This window comes from Ostrea edulis, chromosome 2 (genome assembly GCF_947568905.1).
Source record: "Ostrea edulis chromosome 2, xbOstEdul1.1, whole genome shotgun sequence".
Taxonomy (NCBI): domain Eukaryota; kingdom Metazoa; phylum Mollusca; class Bivalvia; order Ostreida; family Ostreidae; genus Ostrea; species Ostrea edulis.
The window spans coordinates 31,371,956-31,395,848 of record NC_079165.1 but is presented as its reverse complement, the minus strand read 5'-3'; the positions used below and the strand labels follow the sequence as shown (position 1 = coordinate 31,395,848).

General features: G+C 33.4%; 2 protein-coding genes and 1 long non-coding RNA gene across 4 annotated transcripts; 1 reads left to right on the top strand and 2 right to left on the bottom strand.

Annotated features, from left to right (window-relative positions):
• Positions 1-2,368: 2,368 nt before the first annotated feature.
• Positions 2,369-6,236, top strand: LOC130051615 (uncharacterized). 2 transcript variants are annotated; one of them, XM_056153762.1, is made up of 2 exons: positions 2,369-2,429; positions 5,670-6,236. In XM_056153762.1, exons 1-2 carry the CDS (start codon positions 2,389-2,391, stop codon positions 5,986-5,988), a joined length of 360 nt encoding a protein of 119 aa, XP_056009737.1. In that variant the 5' UTR covers positions 2,369-2,388; the 3' UTR covers positions 5,989-6,236. The 2 variants fall into 2 exon arrangements, 1 of the variants encoding a protein (XP_056009737.1); XR_008799881.1 differs by lacking the exon at positions 2,369-2,429 and adding an exon at positions 3,781-3,977 and having other exon boundaries at positions 5,670-6,184.
• LOC130051616 (uncharacterized) lies at positions 6,235-7,040 on the bottom strand. Its single transcript, XR_008799882.1, has 2 exons — positions 7,002-7,040; positions 6,235-6,700 (listed from the first exon to the last, which is right to left on the bottom strand). It is a non-coding gene; the product is annotated as an uncharacterized LOC130051616 (long non-coding RNA).
• Positions 7,041-9,627: 2,587 nt separating this feature from the next.
• Positions 9,628-22,840, bottom strand: LOC125681694 (uncharacterized). The gene is made up of 14 exons (XM_048921884.2): positions 22,713-22,840; positions 22,260-22,382; positions 20,164-20,361; positions 19,666-19,773; positions 19,223-19,375; positions 18,975-19,130; positions 18,665-18,841; positions 15,537-15,659; positions 15,205-15,399; positions 11,746-11,991; positions 11,362-11,517; positions 11,001-11,180; positions 10,696-10,743; positions 9,628-9,877 (listed from the first exon to the last, which is right to left on the bottom strand). The coding sequence occupies exons 1-14, from the start codon at positions 22,743-22,745 to the stop codon at positions 9,737-9,739; spliced, it is 2,037 nt and encodes a 678-aa protein (XP_048777841.2). The 5' UTR covers positions 22,746-22,840; the 3' UTR covers positions 9,628-9,736.
• Positions 22,841-23,893: the final 1,053 nt, after the last annotated feature.

The window sequence follows — 23,893 nt, the reverse complement described above, 5'->3', positions numbered from 1 at the left end:
GAAAATTTTAAACTGTCTGTACTTTCACTTATCACAGTCATTTTCATCGGTGCCACTAACTACCCACATTGACATCATTATTATAAATCGTCAAACACCTGTGATAATGTGATTTAGATAAAAATAGACATAATAAGACATTTGTATATTTATAAAGACTTGTTATTAGCATAATTTATGTACTCTAATGAATCAATATTGATAAATATTAGTTTTGAATCTCTAAATTGTTATGGGTCCTTCCATCTCTTTTGGGTAATTAGTCATAACTACCGTAATGGCTGGGATTGTGAAAGTACAGACGGTTAAAAAAAAATTCAGTCACTTGGAGCTATTACAGACTTCATTTTATGAATTGGGGTAAGAAATTCATTTTAAAAATGATATTTTATGCTGCACATTCCATTTGATAGCTTGTTGCAATGCTCAAACACTCTGTGTAGTCGTATAGTGTCAGGGCCCAGCTAAAAGTCAACCAAAAATAATAGGCATTTTTCCGAATTCATTTCTGCATAACTTGGGAAGTATACGTGAAATTTCGGGATGAACTTTGGTAGTAATGTAGATTGATTATGTATGCATAAATTAAAATACAAAGTAGAATTTTATATCAATTAATTTATTGTTTTTACATCGGTTAATTTGGGTAGCCTATATTTAGAGTTTTATACTTTTACTCTTTATATAGAAAATTCGACCCCCAAGCGATGCTGTGGTGTAGAGGAAGGCCACAATAGCGGATGAAATTTTAACTTTGGAATATCATGAAAATTCCATAGGTGCCTGGGTCAAGGGTATTGCACTATAACCTATATGAACGAACCACGAATAAATATTTCTCTCCGATCTATGGTGTCTCTTTTAACATTTGTTCATGTTTCAGGAAGCTTAAATACACGTGTCATTACCACAGAACACTAATTTATCCACGTTTTAAAAAAGTCTTATTCCACTGATTCACAAATTATTTGATCCGCTCATCGATTCAATTAATGCTCTCATCAATTGATACGCGCATCGATGTGGTGGAGTTATTGCTCACAAAATTTAATTTGAAACTCGGCATAAATGTTTTGAGGATCTCTTTAATTAATTCAATTGAAAATATCTTTAATTATTTACAACAATTTTGTATAAGGAATTAATACGCGTATCAATTTTTTTTTAAAGAGAACAATAACTTAATTAAAGAGATCATTAATTCAATCACGGTATGTTTTGAATTGTAGATATCTTTAATCAGATTGTTGCTTTCTCTAAAAGAATAAATGTGCGCATGAATTGAATTAATCCAATTGAAGAGAGCATTGATTCAATTATTACGCGCATTAATTGAATTGATGCATACAAGAATTGAATTATTGCTCTCTTCAACTGAATTACGGCGCACATCAATTCAATTGTTGATATCATCGATTCATTTTTGAAGATAAGAGCAACAATTGAATTGCGCGCAATAATTAATGCTATCGACATTTAGATTTCTTTGTCTTTTTCTTTCCAGTTGACATTGGGATTAATGCGCACAATAATTTAGAATTGAAGATATCATTAATTATTTAAAGAGGTCATTAATTGAAATGTTTTGAATATAAAATCAATTGATGATGCCTTCAAATAATCAAAGATATCTTCAATTATTTATGTTTATTTTAACTTGGCGCTCCATAGTCCATTTCTTGGAAAACTGCATCCCACTTATTTCCCTATAATGTTGTATAATCTAGATTAATTTTCTTTTGAAAGAACAGAAAATATAAAACTTCTGAATATAAACAGGTTACAAATTATTCTAAAAATATCTTCAATAATCCACATGCTCGCTTCTTTTGAATCTCCACGGGATCATTACTTCAGTTGTTGTCTTCAAAATATTTCCCATGGCCACAAATGAACTAGGTAGCCTACCTAATTAATGATATGAATAACAATCAAAATATTAGTGTAACGCTACACGCTATCTAATGTCGTGTAAATTCTTAATCGAACAATATGGATCCACTATTGTACCGTACACAGATTCATATCGTGCATAAAATGACGGCGATATTTCGACTCTAAAATCTCTTATTTTCACGGAAAACAACCATTTTTATCATTCCGGGAAAAAAAAAACCCACGAAAAATTCATATAAAATAAGTGAAAGCTTGTATCACTCTTTCGATGGTGAAATCATACTTCATATGAGATGCTTTTGGTGTAATGAGCCAGAATGAACTAAATACCTTTCATCTGGGATGATCAAATAGTTTACGCTGCATAAGTTATTTATACATCGCCATCATAGCTACATTAGGTAAATAACCATGTTACAAAAAAACCTTTGTATGTGTACCTTTATTTATTCCATTGATAGAGACTGTCAGACACCTATATATTTAGGGGAAATGGAGGGCCCGGACCCACCGCCCTCAGCTACATTGTACCGGTAAGTAGAAAATAAACATATTTGCCGATTTTTATGCACTTCCAGTTGTAAATATCAGTCCATAGTTTCCAATGGACTCCTAAAAAAACAAGAATGGAACACACTTCTCAGGGAGGAAATTTCTAGATCCGCTCATATACATGTAGCTGCGCTAACTCTTATACGGTAATCATCAATTAGAATATTTTAAAACATCAATGCCTGATCTACTCTACATATCTACATCTGTAAAATTCGCAGGTGTTAACAAAATATCCATGGTGCCGCTTTTTAAAAAAAGGTAATTCTACACCTCTAGAATTATAGGTTTAATCTTATATTTGAATGTTAATTCTTCAAATAACGTATCTTAGTAACAAATAAAAATGATAAAATAAGTATGTTGTGGTATTGATAATTTTTTTTTTCAATTAGCACACATGCACATACCTGTTATCAATGTCAGAAAATGCAATTTTCCTTAAACAGCATTATCATAATTTCACAAAAACTGGTTAAAACGATATAATAGTATTCATAACAATTTCATGAAACTGCTTATTTATAAAATATACAAAATGTTTGTGAAAATTAAAGGAAATCTATCGCATAATCGACTTGATAATAATTTAATGAAAACAGTCATTGCCTTTGGAATCAATATTTTGAAACATATAATTTATTATTCATATATAACTTACACTTTTGAAATATTTTATGGTTAACAATTTTTTTTACAATAACTATTGAAAAAGACTCCAACAAAATATGTTCCTGTCACTGCATAAATCTTATTAAATAATTGACTTTGCGAAATCTTATGACGTCACAGGAGGGTGGAACATGTAAATTAACTTTCAGTCTCTAAAATGCCCATCCACATATTTCAAAATCCACTATTAAACTGCATTTCAGTCATAACGAGATGCATGTAAAAGAGACAAATGAGTTAAGAACAGAAGGGAAAAAATAACGCTTGAAAATTTAGAAAAAAGTAATTTATCTGTATAAAACAAGCTTTCAAATCAAAAAACGTTTTATCATTTAAAAATACTTGTTCCAAACCTCAAAATTTTGTCGTGAAATTCCTGCACACCGGAATCATGACATTTCCCGAGTCATTGTGACTGTACCAAAACACGACACCCGAGAACAGCCATGTTGTGTTAGATATATTTTCAACAAGGCGTAGCTAATGCAAAAGGCCATCAAACCAACAAGAAGCTTTAAATTCGACCACAAATAGAAAAATCCGACCGCCAATAGACCATAATCATGGCAAAACAGCCCTCTAAGTTCAACATAAACATTCAATACTATCCCCAGCATGCTCACGCCGGGTTTATATTTAGAAAAAAAGGCCACGGAAGTTAACTAAAACATAATGATAAGGGTTAATTGGGATGTTGTATCCGCCAACGCAACGATAATTAAAGAGAAACAACACCATTAACAACACTCCGGGTCTGGACAACCGCTACATCAGATGACCACGTATTTTCGGGTATAAAAGACTGGGGACTATGAGTAATGGCCCAATCTCACAGACCAAGAATCTCATTGCACAAGGTAATTCACGATTTTTTTTTTTTTTTTTTTTTTTTTTTTTGCTTTCCCTCCATCAAACTTTTACTTTAGCATTTTGATGTATTTTAATGTCTTGCAATATTACATAGATACATGTAGTAGAATATAACTAGTTTTAAGTTAGATGGCCTAGTCTGTAACACTGGGTAAGATTATGAAGTGTTTAAAACTGCTTTATAGATAAAAATTATCATAAAAAACCATCGGTGATAAAACATTAGGTCGAAGTGAAGAAAACCTGTGAAGAAATAAAGTTTTCTCCACTTTTTAAAAAGATAAAAACCTTTAGTTTAAACAATATTTATTCAGAAAGATATGATCAATCATGTTTACAAAGTATGTACTAGTAAAGAATGAAAAACAAGCCAAAAGTTATTAATCTTGCTCTCGTCATTTTACAAGTGAGAGGTGAAGTAGAAAAAAAAAATCATATATGCCAAGAATATACAAGAAAGAAAAAAAAAAAAAACAATATAAAGAAAAAGCCCAGCTGGAACTGAATTTTGAAACAACTATAACACACAGTTATTAAGTGTCGATAAAGAACAAATTGATATAAAACTCAAAGGAATTATAGATCTCAATCATCCTTCTCTCGTATCTGGTTTTGGTAAACTATTCATCATTTTTTCCTTATTTTTTCATAAATAAGTGTTTAAATAGTATGGTTTTTGCCCTAGATTCTATTGTAATACATTAATTGTATGCTATACCTAGTCACATGCAGTTTCAAGTTAAATTATTTAGTCTGTAATTCGGAGTAAAATTATGAAGAATTCTAAATAAATAAATAAGAAAGTATTAGTCGGAAATTTGAAGGGAAAAAAGTTCCAATATTTTATTCTGCTGAAAAATTCCTGATTAATCTTTCCCACACCTGGTGTTGATTAATCAGTCATCTGTCAATTACTTTTTTCTGATATCTTTTCATGCATGGAAATTTCATATAGAAAGCAACACGTTCAGTATGTCAAACATTCTCAAGAATATAAATTGATTTTAAAACTTTTTTTAAAATATACAGTAAAAAACACACTTATAAAAGATTCACGCTTACTACGAAGTGCTATTTATTTCCCTATGAGATGAAAATATCGAGAGAAAAATTGGATATACATGTAACGAAGTTTAGTTATAACGAATTATTTTTACTGGCCCTGAAGGTTCGCTATAAACGTGTTTTACTGTATTGGGTTTGAATAACTAAAATTTTTTGCTATTTTGAATGTGTGTGTGTGCAATTTCCTTCAATAATTGACTCATTTCTTTAACAATAAAAACAATCCATAACAACTCACGTTAGAATATTATATAACGCTTTTTTTCAGTTCCAGTCCTTTATCCCGAATTCTCAGATTTTGGATATGTAAGATGATACGAATGGTAACACTATCCGGAATGTTTAGAATTCGCTATTAACCATGATTCTCTCATTTACATCTTGGCACCTAATTTCAGTTTCTAATTTATTTATTTTTTATTAATATAGCATTTTTTGGATTACACAAATAAACTAAGACAAGTTTCATTAAAAAAAAAAATATCCAATTTTAGAATGGACATCATATTGAATATAGGGTGGATCTTTACGACTATATCAACGAATTAGAGATGATTTTGAAATAAAATAACTATATATATTTAATTAATACGCGAGTATTTTTCCTTTCACAGCAAAATGGCATGCGCACTTCCATTGGCCCTCTTTCTATTGGGAACCCTGATATCCTTGCTTTGTGCCTACCAGCCGTACCCACAAACTTATCCAAGAGACTATCAACAACAAAGAGTTCCCATACTTGTGGACAGAATGTTAAAGCGCACTTCCTACCAAGAACAGCAGAAAAGGATGTCAGATCCCAAATACGCTTCGAGAGCTCATCAGAAGAGATCTATGGTCACAATTTTGTGTAACCTAGACCAGTGTAAACAACTAATGGCATTCTTAAACAGAACAATGCCTAGTGGGTATCCATCGCTTTCGAATTTATGAAAATTAGAGCGAAAAAGAAACTGGGCTTCAAGTGCTGGCAATGGATTTTCGTTTGTTTTCAGTCCACATGCTTTTCGAAAAACATTATTTTAAAAATAAATATTAATGCACTCCATTTTCCACTGATAACCATAACTGTGGTGTTACAATTATGAGAAAATGTTTTGAAATATAGAATATTTTGAAAAATAATTATATTTCTTCTATTCACACATTAAAATATTTCTTCTATTCACACATTAAAAAAACATGTTGATTTTTCTTTATTTCGCGAAAATATCACACATCAATAAATGAAACATAGGAGTTGATGGAATAACAATAAATAGGACACAGTATTGGAAGAAAATTGAGATTCTGAAAGGTTTTATTCACGTTCCCTCACAATTATATTCATCGTTTCTCTGCTACCACCTTCCACCCAAAAATTCCAGTCCTTCTCGTGGGTGAGTGGCCAGGAACAACTTCAGATCTTCGATACACTTCAGTGTTTTACAGTAAATAGTGACAGAGTTCGAACGGGTATCCTTGTGTGACGTCATAGGTATCAATGCTTTGGCTTCAGTTCTCTTTGATGGAACATGAAAAGGTTCGTTTTGGCTTGTGAATGTGGCAGACTTAGGAGACAGAGGTAATCCGTCAATGATCAGCGATAGACAGGCGAACATTATGACGCATTGAACCGATGTCATTTTTTGATATGTTTCTTACGCTGAAACAAGTAATTATTAATATATTGTAAACATTTATTCAAAAACCAAAAATTACATATGATGTAACATTCTCACATGTGTGCAATATTTATTTTTTATCCAACTAAAACGATGTGATAAAATTACATTATCGAACGATATTACTTTTTTCCGCAACAATCCGCAAGGTTCTCCTAAAATACCCCACATTGTCGAATAACGAACTTAACAATGAATTTTCAATGGAATGTAACGGAATTACAAGAAAGCAAAAACTAGTACATATATTCAACATATTATATCAAAGTATTTACTACTTACACTATCAGAACTATACCATTGTATATTGTTACAATCTATATAGGTTAAGGAGACTTAACACCAACGCAAAAACAAGGGTTACCTGTACTGAATCAGTCGTCAGGCTGTCTAAAGGAAGTAGTGAATTGTGGCATCTAATCCCATAGCTCCCCTTATATATTAGGAGATAAAACGCCTATTAACAAAAACTTAATATTCATGCAAGATGTATTGTCCAAAGGTCAAACAAAGTTGGGTGGAAGGTTTCAATCCGGAGGCTCTTTTCAGGGCTCGTGAAGTTAAAGAAATTTTCGTATGTATGCGTTATTAGACAACAATGCACGTTCAACCGAAAAATAGAAAACACATGCAACCGAAAAATAGTTAGCATATCATGGCTTCTTCGATGTTTTTATAACATGTTCTTTTTACAAGTATCATTAGAAATATAAAACCAAACACAATCAATTTCTTTACTGATATTTTTCATCTCAACAGTGGATGAATACAATTTAAAAGTTACTTTTCGATGTAACATGTGTACGTTTGTACACTAATTAAAAGTAATTTCTTATGGTATTTACTGTATATTCTGGTTTGAAAACTTATCCATGATTGATTTATACATGTAACGTGTATGTTCATTAACTTACAAGAAAAACAAACCCCATATTTTCAGATAGGGGAATAAAATAGGTATTCCTTGTTACAACCCCAATTCACAAATTTCTGAAAAGTGTAGATTAAATTCTAGATATTTTAGAAAATACATGGGCATTTTCACGGGTCAGTCTGTGTTTAATATTTTTTTTAATCAAGGATCAAGAAACCCTTTTCACTCGGATGGTTTAAGCAACTTCTAATTTGCATCCAATTTATACTGAAGTGAATCGCATCCGATGCATACTGACGTGATTCGCATCTTATACGCACTGACGTGATTCGCATTCGATGCGTACTAGTAAGTAGTGTGAATTCCTGTGTTCGTTGGTGTGTGAATTTGAAGCGATTTCCAGTATGGATTGGTATTTTGACTAGAATTTGCATAGCACTACACCTTCGTGCGAGAAAGGCGAGTAGGGCTGATGGAATGTCACTTTTATTTTAAAAAAAGAAAAATGCTGGATATTATAAGATACGAAGTTAAAAATATTTGACTTCTCCAGGAATTGTTGAAATTTTGATGAAAAGATTCACATTTTTGTACCATTGATATAGAGCGACTTTGCGAACAAGGCTGTTCAAAGCGCTATTGAATAGAAATATTAATCTTATTCATTGATTCGCGCTTTGTGCTTAAAATAGAAGACAAGGAATTGAAGTGACACTTTCTTTCTTTAAAAAATGATAATGATAAAACTACGACAGACGATAGAGTATATCATTTCTCATGTCAAACTACAAGAAATGGTGCGAAACTACGTTAGACAATAGAGCATGTCAAATTACAAGAAATGGCGCGAAATCGGCTTTACTGATTACTGTTACAAAAGAATCGATATTTGAAGAATATATAATACACGTTTTTTAAACCTCATACTTTGCTTGGATTTTTCACATTGAGAGATTTTGAGAGAGAAAAAAAATGGTTGCTATCACTTTCACAGCTAATGCCCCTTTAAGCATTCAAACTATATGGTATACGTATAACTGATTTTAAAATTTGAGAAGAATATAATTGAAAATTAAACATAATTCACTTTTCTATTTGCACCCATCGGTGGAAAACCTCTGGTTGCCTCACATATTGACCGTATTTATCATATGTGTTTTGGGGGAGGGGAATAGCGACAAGTGAGCTTCTCTTGTGGAAAATATGAAGTTAACTAATTACTTATCCATATCAAATAATCATTAATAAATGAACGTGGAGCGATATGTCTAATTTATAAATTGAAATAGTGATTTAACTATGTACTTTGGTGTCAGTAAAATGGCGCCCAAGTGCTGATGACGTCAATGTGTTGAAATCTTGCTCACGATTTAGCACCTGCGGATATCAAAATGGAATGTTAGCGGTTTATTAAACTTAAATCAAGCAATTATCGAGAGAAACTCCTCTGCACTTTTCTCGCTGTGCACGGGGAAAGCAAATGATATCGCTGACATTGTTAGAAAAGACTGCGTACTATCTCATCTTACAATTGCTGAAGAAAAGGCACCAAAATGAAGTATATACAAGTAAGAATTAGCAAGAAATATTTTGGAAAATAGAATTTGATTTTTTTAAAACCAAGAAACGAATGCTTATTCCCATTGTAATGTGCATCATAGAATATTTAATCGAGTGCAAATTTTATATGTAATGGAAATACCACTCGTATGCATAATGAAGAAGTTTCAATGTTGAATGCGTTTTCATTAAAAAGTATATTAAATATAGGAACATGTATTTTCAATGGCATTACATCATGTCTTTTTTTAATTAAGAAGACGCATAGCAAGATAATTCTAACCCTAGATAAAATAGATAACCTCCCAAACCTATCAGTAAAAATTCCTCAGCGATGAAGGCGACATTCGTGAATTTGATTACAGAATATCTAATTTGTTTGCATTGTTGGGGATATAAATTCAATCAAAGCAAGGGATAACTTCTGCACAAAGTACAGTGTACATTAAGGTGTAGATCGAGAATAACAAGCAGTGAAACTTCCGAGGATTTATTACTGGAAGAAGAAAAAGACATCGGTAAACGTGAATATTTTAAAAATTGATACGAGGTGTTCAGCATTGCAACCTGGAAACCGTTCTGTCTACTCTGATTTTTCCTTTCCATCAGATGATTTCAGAATAAGATGCGAGAACTTCGCCACCGTTTGTCTTTTCTGTAGTCTGTGTAACTTAATTGGATTTTTTACAGGTTCAGATGATTTGCTTGCGTCTTGTAAACTCTTCTGCAAAAGAATATTCCAAAACCTTTAGAACAAAATTACAATGTAAACCACCGCATTTCATATTCTTGCAATCTAATTAAAATAAGATATTTTCTAATCGCTCCGAAACTTTACGCGACTAGAATCTTACTGTAATTAGACTGATATATTCTACATATCTAACATTGAAATAAGACACCTAAATTCAGTGTACAATGTATAATCACAAAAGAAGTTGAAAACAACAAGGATTATAAAACTCGAATTTTTACAAGCGTTTCGTATTTAATGAAATATTTTTCTTTAAAAAATTAAAATGAGAATAATAAAAAGGGCAAAAAAGAAGAATTTTTTAATGATCTCGGATGTGTCACATACATGTTCTACGAATTGTCAGCTTTTTATCGTTTGCTTCAATGAAGCAATCACAACGTAAGGTATCCCTAAAGTTACTAGCCAGGGAGAAACACCGTGTGTCGCCGTGTATGGCTAGCCAGGGAGAAACACCGTGTCGCCGTGTATGTATCCTTAAAGTCGCTAGCCAGGGAGAAACACCGTGTGTCGCCGTGTATGTAGCCAGGGAGAAACACCGTGTGTCGCCGTGTATGGCTAGCCAGGGAGAAACACCGTGTGTCGCCGTGTATGTATCCTTAAAGTCGCTAGCCAGGGAGAAACACCGTGTGTCGCCGTGTATGTATCCTTAAAGTCGCTAGCCAGGGAGAAACACCGTGTGTCGCCGTGTATGGCTAGCGAAGATGCCTTGAAGCATCCTTTCTAGAGAATGTAAATGGGCACAGAGATAAACAGTTACACGTTTTGATATATAGATATACATATACCTGGTAAATCTTAATCTTTTCATCAATTCTTCTCTTTTTGAGGAAAAGCTATCAGCAATAAAAATACATAAAAGATAAGTATCGCGCACGGAATCTCAATCTCAAACTTGCATGATTTAATTTTTTTTTTCAGGTCTAGGTTAAAGATAATAGAAGTTGTATCTATTTTTAAGCACACTCTATATAACATTGAAGTTCCGTTGGTTCAAAGGAAAGTCCAATATTCAAAGTGAGTTTCAAAATTGAAGATGAATGAATTTTTACAAATTGTGCATGATCAAAGGTTTTATGCAGAACAAAAATACCTTAATGGCTACGATGATCATAAACGTGATTTGATACGCGATGTATAGGATAACTGTTGCGACGAAGGCCCAGAGATCCATGGTGCTTTGTGTATCTCGGTCATCATCAAATCGCGAGACAATGATGTGCCAAATACTGACCAAGTAATTAAACATCATGCTGATTAACAAGTACTTATCCTGAAAAATACAAAATTCAAACCGAATTTCGAAGAATCTTTGGTAAAAGGCTAATAAAATAAAAATTGGAAATCTCTTCACACTTTCATCTTTTAAAGATGATTTGATATCCAAACTAAATTAACAAAGTGCATCTTTTATGACGAAAATGAGATTTATACATGACGTTTGAAAAACATACTAGTAGAGTTTGGTACGGTATCTTGGGTATGCTCTGGTTGGCCATAAATCGGAAGGCGACTCCAGTCAAAGCTAAGATGAAACCAAGCAACAGACGGCGTTGTGGGTTATTACGGTTAATTGCAAATGTGGTCAAAGGAAGAGATCCGATCAAAGTCTGCAAAGTATGACGTATACAAAACTACAGATTAATAAACAAAAGTGAAAGGAGTGAAAATAAATCATATCTCGCTATTCAGCATATATGTCAAAAATAATTCTGAGGGTATTACAAATGTCACTAGATTAAACAAAATAGTTATTAAAACGTAATCTGAACAAACGATTTTTTTTGTGTGGCACCACTGCAATTAAACCTATTAGAAGAAAAGAAAACACAATATACCATGATGATAATGATATTCCATAAGAAGAAGGAATATTTTCTGCTGGCCAGTCCTCGAATTTGAAGTGCGGGACTGTAATCTTCTTCATTGGCGGCCAGTGTGACCTCCGACTCCACGTATGGCTCGAGATCCCATTCTTGGGCGTGTATGTAGCAGGACACGCCTATCTCGCTAGGATTGTCTCTATCCTCCACCAGCTCGACCTCAGAAGTGGGCAGTGATGATGCGAAGCAGATATTCAAGTCCTGGTAATATAAAACATTTCATATATACCGATATTCATTTCATAAAGTCTGAATTGCTGAATATTTTTTCAGATCTTGGGGATTATATTAGTTAGAACGATATGAATTAATTGATGCGCGCACCTGAAAACAAATATTTTTTTTAAAATTGCTAATACAGGGAACGAATTGGAATTATAAGAATAAACATTCTTTTTGTAGAATTTATCGATGTGTAAACTCTGGACATTTTACTCACAAACATGACATAGAAGTGCTTCGTACTTCTATTCAATTTGTGAGTGAAATGTCCAGAGTTTACACAACGATACATTCTTCAAAAAAGAATGTTTAATCCCATAGTACAGATAATGTACTAGTATTTCAATGAAACGAATATATTTGAAATATCCCTATGATCATTCATTAATAAGCCGATAAAGAATACATTATTCTTACCCCATTACTTTATAAAATAGTTTTGTGTGTCAATTTTATACACCAAACTAATAAAAAAAAAATCATAATATATTTTTGAGGACTTGTAAAAAAGCAATTTCAAGACTAAAACTGATTTACAGATCCCTCGGTGTTATTTGTGAAAGGCACGTGCTTGGTCCAAATTAAATTACTTGATAAACATGTCGGGCACAAGCTCTGTATATGTATATAGGACATCCTTTGATTTTGTAGAATTGTAATGTCAATATTCAAAAAATGATATTCCTTCCACTAGGAACCTGACAATTGTAATGTACATATGTTAATTTTTTTTTTACTCATTCATTACCTGTTTGTTACTGTGTGTTATATCTTCGTACTTTCATGCCTCATGTGAGGCCAAAAAGTGAAATAAAAAGTTTCAAAATGTTTCTGACGAATGGTAATATCTGGAAAAGAGGCTGGGTGATTGGTTAAAACAGGAGACAACTCAGACTTAAATTTGAGATTTTTTCGAGAAACCCAAGCCAGGGATCGGCAAATTCTTGAAATGGACTGGTTATCAGGTTGGTTGTGGAGATGTTGACAGTGATCATCATGTAGCAGAATAAGGTCAAGACATGGTATCGCAGTGTCCGAGAGTATAAAGGGAAGGTTCTGCAGTAGACAGCTCTTCTTTTTACATTATATCTTAACGACTCAGAAGAATGTTTGACACACGAAAATGTTATTAGTTTGAGCAACTTGTCTGATGAAATTGAACACAAATTGGACTGTTTTATAAGGCTCATAATAATATTATATACAGATGATACAGTACTGATGTCTGAAACTAAAGATGACCTCCAATACTAACTGAATTGTTTTCAAAAATACTGCGACAAATGGAAGTTGTAAGTGAATGTGGATAAGACTAAAATTGTTATTTTTGGCAAAGGTAGACAATCCTCAAATTTAATACTTCTATACAGTGATAATGAGATTGAAATAGTCAAAGAATTGAGTTATTTTCTCAAGAACTGTTTCTTTTAAACAACACCAGAAAATATGTTGCGCAAAGAGCAACAAGAGTTATGTATGCCATCGTTAAAAAAAAACAAACAAGGGAACTGAATTTATCTATCGATTGTCAGCTTGATATGTTTGATAAAATGGTTGTTCCAATACTTTATGGATGTGAATTATGGGGTTTTGAAAATTTAGATGTCATCGAGAGACTGCATCTAAAATTTTGTAAACTTATATTGAATCTTAAGATAACTACCCCAAATTATGATTTATGGTGAACTTAATTGTAGATATCCATTGTGTATACATGTCAAAATTTGAATGATTTATACTGGGTAAAATTGTTGAATATTGAACACACAGTTGTCTAGTGTTTTGTGCAAATATTTATATAGCTCAATAACAATGTTGATTTTAAATGGGTTAGATATATACAATTTTATTTTTACAAGAATGTGGTTTAAATTATATCTGGATTTTACAATCAGTAGAAAATGATAAATGGTTAGTATTATTAAACTCTGAATGATTAATTTCAACAGAAATGGGTTTCTGAATGTAATACATCAGGTAAAGGTGTATTTTATGATTTATTTACAAATAGTATTTTTACGTCGTGAAGTAATCTAGAAGCCAATGTACCAAGAAATATTATTCTTACATTAGCAAGATTTAGAACAAGTAATTACAGATTACCTATTGAGACAGGCAGATGGAGGGGTGTGCCCAGAAACCAGAGAATTTGTATTTTATGTGAGTTTCATTATATCATGACTTGTTCAGCTCTTAGTGATAGTAGAACATTTTATTTACTTATACATGTATACAAACAGACCAAATGTCATAAAATTCTTTAACTTGTTTTCATGTAAAAAGTTATCTATCATGAGTAATCTTTCCAAATTCATAATATAATTCACAAGAGAGTTACCCTTCCAGGTTAAAAGAAATACAAAATGTGCACTCTTTCATGCATTGCATCAACTGAATTCTTTGTTTACATTGTGTATATGTATATCTTCTCAATGTTGTTTTGTGCAATATGAGAATAAATTTAATTAGAAATCTGTTTTGCCTCTCATTTTTTCAGGTAAGCTCAGTGTGCACATTTGTGTGTGTATTTTTTTTTCAATGTACAACTATAAATTCAAAGGACTCAATAAAAATCATTTTATTTTCAGATAATTTGTGTAATTAATGTAAGATTTAAAGATTATTTGTGATAGTATCATTCATGGTTATAGTGGTATTGGTAACTGGAATGCTTTTTTTTTAAATTTATAAAAATAAATGAGTAGTCCGCTGGGAATCTGTCTTTCGCCTCTCTTTTATACAGGTTGGATAAAGGTTACTCCTCAGTCGTCGGAGATAGAAATTTCCAGAATCCAGAAGCGTCAGTCTGACACGTACCTAGACGTACATTGTGTCTTCATATTGTTTTACTGCCTCAATACAGAACAATCCACCTTTGACATTGTATAGGTCTGGCTGTGCTAGAGCGCGTAGTTCTAAAGAGGTTTAGTGTTAACGATCCCGAGGGAATCCATGCAATAATAGACTGAAGATATCGCGTGGAAGAGAAATATCCCATTGGATATGTTATATCACATCATTAACTCCCGTAAAATTATACATTGAATTTTGAAACTTGCAATATATGGTTTGAAATTACACCATAGTGCAAGTATCCAATATAGTTTTCCTAGTATTAAATTTTGTCACACTAATTCTATAAGTAAATCAAAAATTTGAAAATGAGAACAAAACGATAAAGCGCTTAATTACTTGTGAATCAAACGGAAAGTCGTGGAGTTCTAATTTCTCCGTAAATGTACCATTCTGTCTGGATTTCTGCACTAAATACGCTTCTCCGTCCACGTTCAGAATCTCATACCAAGTTTCGGAGTGTTTTTCCGACACCTTGTTTCTGATGGTCAGGTCAGGGTTCCAAAAGTCTCTGTGGTTCACTGGCTGGTTTACCTTGTAATTATATCAAGTAATGATTTAGTCTCAACCATGATATTTTTCAAAATGTAACTCTTGAAAATCATTTTCAAATGACAATTTCTTCAACGTTCGAGAGAGTTTTCGCTCTTTCTCTAGTACAGTAATTTTACCTTAACGTTATCTAGTTTGGGTTCCCGCCATCTGGCCCGGAAGTACACATCACCATCGAACTGTTCTTTCAGGGTTTCGACATTATCCATACGAATAAACACCATTCGAATGTACACCGTTCTCTGTTAGTGAAAAAAGGGCGAGTGTTACGGTTTAAGGCAATTCTCAAAGTCTACTCAAATATATATGTTACTGATGTAAGTTAAAGTCAAAAAAGCGATCATAGCCTCCGCTTTGTAAACGATTTCATCTTTTAGATGATACTTTATTGCAGCAACATATGAGTCAAGCAAACAGTTGGACAGATTAGGAACAATGAACACACACACACACACACACACACACACACACACACACACTATATATATATATATATATATATATATAAGTACTAAGTTCCAACAACACCCGATACCTAAGCACTAAAATGACCAACGACAAGAACAACCAGATTGTCAAATTTTCGGGACAAACGAAAAGAATTACATAATGTGGCCAATATTAACAGAGAATAATAACAAAGAATACATATAAATACATCTAGCTTTATAAACTACACTAATATACAAACGTATTTACAACGCAGACTACATGTTTTGGGGGTTTTAGGCTTGCCAATCAATGTTAAAAGCGGAGTGAATTGGAACATGCCCTATTCGTCCAAAGAGCTGATCCAAAATCATATTTTATTTTTCATATTTTAATATCATAAATTTGACAATCTGGTTGTTCGTGTCGTTGGTCATTATATATATATATATATATATATATATATATATACCCGCAAATAATATGCAATAGATGTAAGCAATTTACTCATTTATTACACCGACGTGGAACTTTAAAAGCCACTCCAATGTTTTATCATAAAGTAAACTAGTATTAAATCAAAAATAGAAGATTATGCAAAAAAGTGGGTTGTAAAAATAAAAAGAATCGCTGCAGAGAGTAATGTTGATTTAAGTTTGGGGGCATGGACACGATTTGAGCTTAAAATTTTCAAATTTTGTTTTTCCTTATTAATGTTTATGTTGCTTAACGAATATATTTCTAATTTTTAATGTCAGTTGTTGAGTTACAAGTGAGATACAACACTAACAATTCTTAGTTTTATGTAAACAAGGCTCGTGCCCTGGTTTTGTTTACAAAGATTGTTTAATAGAAAATAGCATGGTAAAAAAAAAGGAGAGATGTGACAAACACTAGAAGCTGTTTGATTGTGTTCAGAATTTACTTGTAATTTGAAAACATGTGCTTTAAACGAAAGTTTTATTAGTATATTTAACCTATGTCAACAAAAACATGACACGAGCCTAGTTTACACAACAAAGAATTATGAGCCCAGTATATCTCTTGTAACTCGACAATTGACATTTAAATTTTTTGCTAGACCATTAGAACTATTGTCGTTAAGCATTGTAAACATTAAAAAATGAAAAATTAATATTTGAAAAAATTCAGCTCAAATCGTGTCCATGCCCCTTTAACAATACGGGGTTACTCCAGAGGTTCACGATTTTTCTAATTTGAATGCACATTGCTATTGAATACATCTACGAGTAGAACATGCATGTATTTCGCAAAGTCAAAATATCGTACACGAACAGAATTCTTCTACCTACCCAAATGCCAAAAATGAGGTAAAGTTCTCGAATTATGACTTAGAATGAAATATTTTTCTGGTCGAAAACATTTTTGGTCAACCCTACCTTTGGTGAATTTGTTTTTGAATCCATTTTGTTTGATTGTCATCTAGCAGACGACATTTTGTTCGGAACCGATCACCATACCTCTTCACCCGCTATGGCGAAATTTTTAAACCTGTGATCATGTGTAAAGTTCCGGACGATTTGTTTCAAGCATTTATTTGAATAGTTTTAGAATATAAAACATTTAAAAACCTTTATTGAAAAAATATTTATACCTTTAATGGTGATGATAAAATTTCTTTTGCAGAACAAGGTTATTGTTGTTTCAGTCCAAGGTCTGCATGGGTATTGCAAAAGCTCAACAAACAGTAATTAATACTTCTGCAAATGAATTTGTAAATATGGGCAAATACAGATTAGTGCCCATTACGGATTAGAAAATCGCTCTAGAGTATCACATTACCTTCACTACACTAAGCGAATAACCCATAATCTGTATATGAAAGGCGAAGAAAACGAACAGTGATTAATCTCATAACTCCTATAAGCAATACAAAATAGATAGTTGGGCAAACACGGACCCCTGGATATACCAGATGTGGGATCAGGTGCTTAGGAGGAGTACCGGTAAGCATCCCCTGTCGACCGGTCCCACCCGCCGTGAGCCCTATATCTTGATCAGGTAAACGGAGTTATCTGTAGTAAAAATCAGTGTGCCTAGAAAGGCCCAACAATCGGCATGAAACACGTCAGACAGCATTTGACCCAATGATAGGTTGTATTGGCAAACTAGATCGTGATAACGTCCATAGAATTTGCGAAATGCTGATTTTAAACGAGATTGTTGGAACTTCTATATATGATGCTGTTTTTAGAAAGCTCATCTAGTAGTCACAATTTACAAACTATAGTACTATATGTATTATACATACATAGGTTAATGTGAAAATGGATTAACACCACGAGCGTATGATGTAGGAAATGCATATTCCCAACTTTTTATTCAAAGGAAGACAGCATAACATCTCATATATAAGAAAAGTCATTAAAGCACATTTTCTATATATTCGTACGAGTTTTAATAGAATACACAGCATGTAGTACATGTAAAATTATCAGGAAAGCTTAAACAATCGGACAGTTTTCATTTCAGGAACGAAGATGGCAGCGCCGCAATTCTTCCCTTTCGATTTATTTTGCCTTTCCTCCTTCGTTTCCAACTCTCTCCAAAAAGCTTCTCTGCTTTTTCCTGAAAATAAAACAACTCCAATAAATATTTATGGCTGAATTAGACACACGACTGGAAAAGAAAAACTTAATGTAACAAATCCATACCTGGTATATTTTCTCCTTTTGATAAACCTCTTGGACTTTAAAATATCTCTATAACAACAGGAAGAAAATAAATGAAGCGGAACGGAAGCTGTAGAATATCACAAATACGAACAGAGCAACCCAATTCAAACACTTGTACTTACAGTTTTAAGTGATGCAGCATAAAAGAAAACGTGAAACAAAGCATAGAACACCACGAAACCAATGAAGAAGTAAAGATCACAGTCGGATTGGGTGCCGTTGTCCGGGATCAACGTTACTATGGCGTGCCAAGCGGTGACCAGATAGTTAAAAACCATACAATAAAGGATGTACTTGTCCTGAAAAAGGTCATAGATGTGGTCAAGGCAAAAGGTCAAAGATGTAGTCTACTTTATTTCAAAGCTGTAATTGTGTCCTCTTGTAAAAAGTCATAGATTTGTATTTCAGATTAATTCATGTACAGTTACCAACCAGTCTTGTCAAGTACGATATCTTAGGAAGTTGCTGATTGGTTACAAATCTAAATGTGACCCCTGTTAGGGTCAAAGTGAAGGCAAGCTGGAGTCGGTTTTGTGGTAAATCCCTATCAACAGCAAATGTGGCGAAAGACAGAGAACTGATAATTGTCTACAAAATAACATGAAAAATGTGTGAAGTATGTCATATTAATGGAGTTACCTTTTCAAAAACAAACGACGAAATATATGAACAAATTTTACCATTATTATAATGATGTTCCATACAAAGAACCCCGCTCGTCTCATGGCCAGAGTTTTAAACACAAGAAATGGATAGACCACGTTTTTGGATCCTGTAAACTCCTTCGACACCGTTCTTGTTTCTGATTCCACAAACTCCCGAAGTTCCCATTCCTGTAAAATAAACATTGTCTGATACAATGATACGCATTTTACTGCCTTGCTATAGAAGTCAATCTTGTATTGTAAGACTACAACAAAGTAAATTCATGAGAACATGACCAAATCAAACCGAAGATTGATTACTTCCATGCAATCGAGAAGAATTTATGAAAGCCATAACATAAACATCTTGGAACACTTTCTTTCAAAGTTTTATGAATATATAAAAAATCAAATGCAAATGTCCTAATGTACTTCGCGTCAAAAGTGCACATTATGGCGGATGGTACTCATAGAAGAACCTGTTCGTCCACAAAGCATGACACGATGATGGAACTGAGGTGTTCATCGTCCTCTATTATCTCAAGCTCCTCCAAAGGCAGCTCTGACGTCAGTACGATACTCAGATCCTGTAGAAGGTCAAAGTTCATATTCATATGACATAATTCTTATTGAGAACAGGAATCGGCCTGTGGACTGATATCAGTTTTCAAATGTGATGTATATATACAAATATAGAAGAAAGGAAAACATTTAGAGACATTATCACTCTTTATTTTAGCCTGGAAAATGGTAGATGTTGGCAAAATGTAAAGGAGGGTGATAAATGGGTGTTGATAACTAAATAGTACAAGGAAGAAAAGAGGTGACACAAAGATAATAGATAGAAACAGAAATAGATGAAGACAAATTCAGACAAAAAGAGGGAAATGATTAAATCAAAACAATTAAGAACAGGACAGTAGAGTGTTAAACTTCAATATCAACCAAAGCGACAGTGTAAACAATAACTCCTATACCTGAAGATCAAATGGAAAATCCTGGAGTTCCAAGTTCTCAGTGAATATTCCCTTAATTCTTCTTTTTTCTACAATGAACGCTTCTCCATTTTTCCCGTATTCCAACTTTTTCCAGACTTTGTCTTTCGTTGCAGAGGTGACGTTTTGAACAAGGAGTTTGGGATTCCAGTATTTGGAAAAATCTAAGTTGTCATTTTCCTGTCGCAAAAGATTTTAAAAAAGAAATGGATTTGTTTAACCAGTGCGATGATATACATTTCAAATAGAATTAATCAATCTAGATAGTCATTATAGAACAGAAGACAGTAGAGATCCCACCTGATCGACGATTTAGGAGAAATACTAGAGTACATGATGTATATTATGCATTGTAACATAAACCCTGTATTGTACTAAGATAAGACCGCGGGATCTTAATTGGTAAGAAATCTTTGTATGAAATATACAACATTCGTGATTTTCATCCGTTACAATCAAAACATTTGGCGCACGATGCACTATATCAGCGCCGACTTCCTTGTAATCATCGACGTACGGGCGGGGACATTTCTTAACGCGGACGATTTGAAAACATGGGGTTAAAATTGTAATTTTTAAAGTTAATTTCAATCTACTTTGGTTATGATTATACTAAAGGTTCGAACACAAATTTTAACAACTTACGAGGCTCTCACGAATAATTGAAAACAATTGTCAAAAAACACATGCATGGACAGAATGAATATCATAATTATACATGTAAATATATATCTAGCACGAGAATCTGATTGAATTTAATATGAATTTCTATACAGAAGTGAAACTTTTATTTCGAAAGGAGGTACGTCACATAATGGGGTGTCCAATACCTAAAATTACTATTCACAGAAAAGGAAAGGTAGATAACGATCCGATTTCTTTCAAAATATATATCAATAAACTGTATGTTGTAAAAACAGCAGAAAATAATCGTTAAATGGAAGTCCTAATCATTGCAAACTATCTACGAAAAGTTAAGGCACACCGAAATTAAATAATAAGCTCTTCAAAAACCTATGGTAGATTTCTTTACTTTTTGTGAAGTGGTATACAAACAGTCTTTACACGGGTTGTGATATTGAAATTTATATATGTCTTAAAATTGACTACAAGCATTTAATGATCATCAATGTATTTAAGAAGATATCAAATATCTGCGCCTTATACCAATGACATTGGTTATAATACATGCAATTGCAAAGTGGCTTGAAATTGATTTCCAATTCAATGTTTTCACCGTCGTCCGCGCTCAATCGTACGTGCCCTTTTCATTTGTGACGTCAAATGTTTTGACTGCAACAAATGACAGTCATGAACGCTGTACATTTTCAATTAATATCCCGCGTCCTTATTGTTGTCATTCACATGAGGAGTTTATCTAATGCTACGGATATTCCAACGAATGGATTTTTATAATTGTAAGTCTTCAAATGGGAAATCACTTATCCCCTGTAATGGGGATGTGGACACTTGGTCCATGGACGTATTCTAAATGAAAGCAAAACGTTCTCTATACGAAGAGACCTTGAAATTGTACTTCTCTGCACATTATGTATTTCCCTGCATCAGTATTAAATTCTGCTTGCTTTAAATATGTTTTATCTATTGACCGGAGTTGATCTTGAGTGAGATAAGCTTATATATCCCAATTTGTAAGTAAAGGGGTCAAGGTCAATGTTTCGGAAGAAGGTGCCCCCTCCACCGCGTGTCCAGAATTAAAAACTCAAGCTAAGATTAAAATTAACGGGGTGCAATGTACAACGAAATTTGAGCTATCACAAGTGACCTGTCGTGCCCTTGACCAATGATATGACCTTGAACTTTATCAGATATTGTCTCTCACTGTGATTGGTATTTCCACAGTTTCAAGAAGACATATGTATAAGGAAATTCTGGTTATTTATCTTGAAAGGTACTGCAGTAACCCCTCGCATGTGGACCAACAGCCTCAGGAAAAATCAAATGCGGTCATCACGCGCTATGGTGCTAACACGGAAGCCTTGTTGTATATTTGCAATAAACCTTTCATATGCGATTTTAGTCCCTGTGATCCCTAATTTACAGACAGAAAAATTAACCTTTCCATGATCCAGAGATTTTTCTGGCCATCTGCTTTCGATGAAAACTTCAGCAGCAAACTGCTCTTTGACAGTGTCAATGTCGCTTAACTTAAGGAAAACGATCCGAGTTTGGACTGTGTGCTGCAAAGACAAGTTCGAATATCAAATGATTATGAAACACCCGGTACTACACACACAGTTTTTGATTAAAGGTTAATTGTTTTATTGAAACTATTTGTTTTCTTGGATAATATTGCCCAACTTTCGTCTCATAAAATAAAATAATTATTCATTACAACATGTATTCCTCGCGCACTTGACTATTCAGAGCATGTTATACAATACACAATTAACATGCCCTAAACAAAGCATACACCATATCTCCTATTTACAAAAGATTTTCGCAATCCTCTCTGTCATCTGAAAATAGAAAGATAAAGGTTCCCCAAATGAATATGTAGAAGTACAAACCTTAGGGGTGACTTTTTTGTCCTGGTCTGTCATGTCAATTTCTTCATCAAGGTTTTAATTTTAACTGTCTGGCGTACCAGAAACCAAATATAAAATATACCGGTATTTGAGTACACGAACCCTTCTATATTTCGTACTTGTTATATATATATAAAACAGACAAGTCTTGTGCCCACTGGAGCGTAATTCAAAGTGTGCATTGTCCTGTCGATTAAAGGGACACGGTTAAAGTTCAATTCACGATCTTGGGATACATGGACTTTTATTTAGATTTGTGGCCCAATCACAGATAATTTACTCATATTAAAAATAAATTACCCCAATTCCTACAGACCCCTATAGAATTTTGAAATATTTGCATGTACCGCTCGATGTTTGCATTAAATCTGTTCTAGCTGTGAAGCACTTCATATTGACTTGGTTTGAGGGTAAAAGATTGTTTCCATTAACGTTACATCAGGGGTGTAAAAAAAAAGAATAAGGACTCCGAAAAATAATGATTGGGACTGGAAATATTTATATTCCAGATAAAATGAAGACCAGGAGTCATTATCCTATATCCCGGGGGGGGGGGGGGTGTCATTTTTCTATAACTCATGGGGAATAGTTATTTTCCCATATCCCAGGGGGAGCAGTCATTATCCTATATCCTAGGGGGAGGAGTCATTTTGCTATATCCTAGAGGGAGTAGTCATTTTCAGGTATCCCAGGGGAGGAGTCATTTTCCTATATCCCAGGGGGAGGAGTCATTTTTCGACTGTAAAACACCAATCCAACAACAAAATGCTAACGATTCTATGACCCCCGTCCCAAAGAGAAAAAAATTGAACCCCTTAGCAAGCTTACCCAACTAACATCAATGAATATTTTCCAGAATGTCACTTGATGAAATATTTCTATTTGGCATACTCTACAAAATAATATATACATTTTACTGTCGCGTTTCTCGATCACAGAATTTGCTCCTTATGCACTTCTCACATTTTAAGCACTATTAAAACCCAATCCCATTCTGAATGTTGACTGTTGATTTAAGAATAATTTCGAATTCTGAATTAGTGATATGTAGTAAAGTTCTTGTACACAATTTAGTTACCGACAAATGATTAGTGATGATCATAACAGACTTCTGGGGACCAGAATTACATGTTACTAGTCAAGAAAGACAACCACAGGAGTGG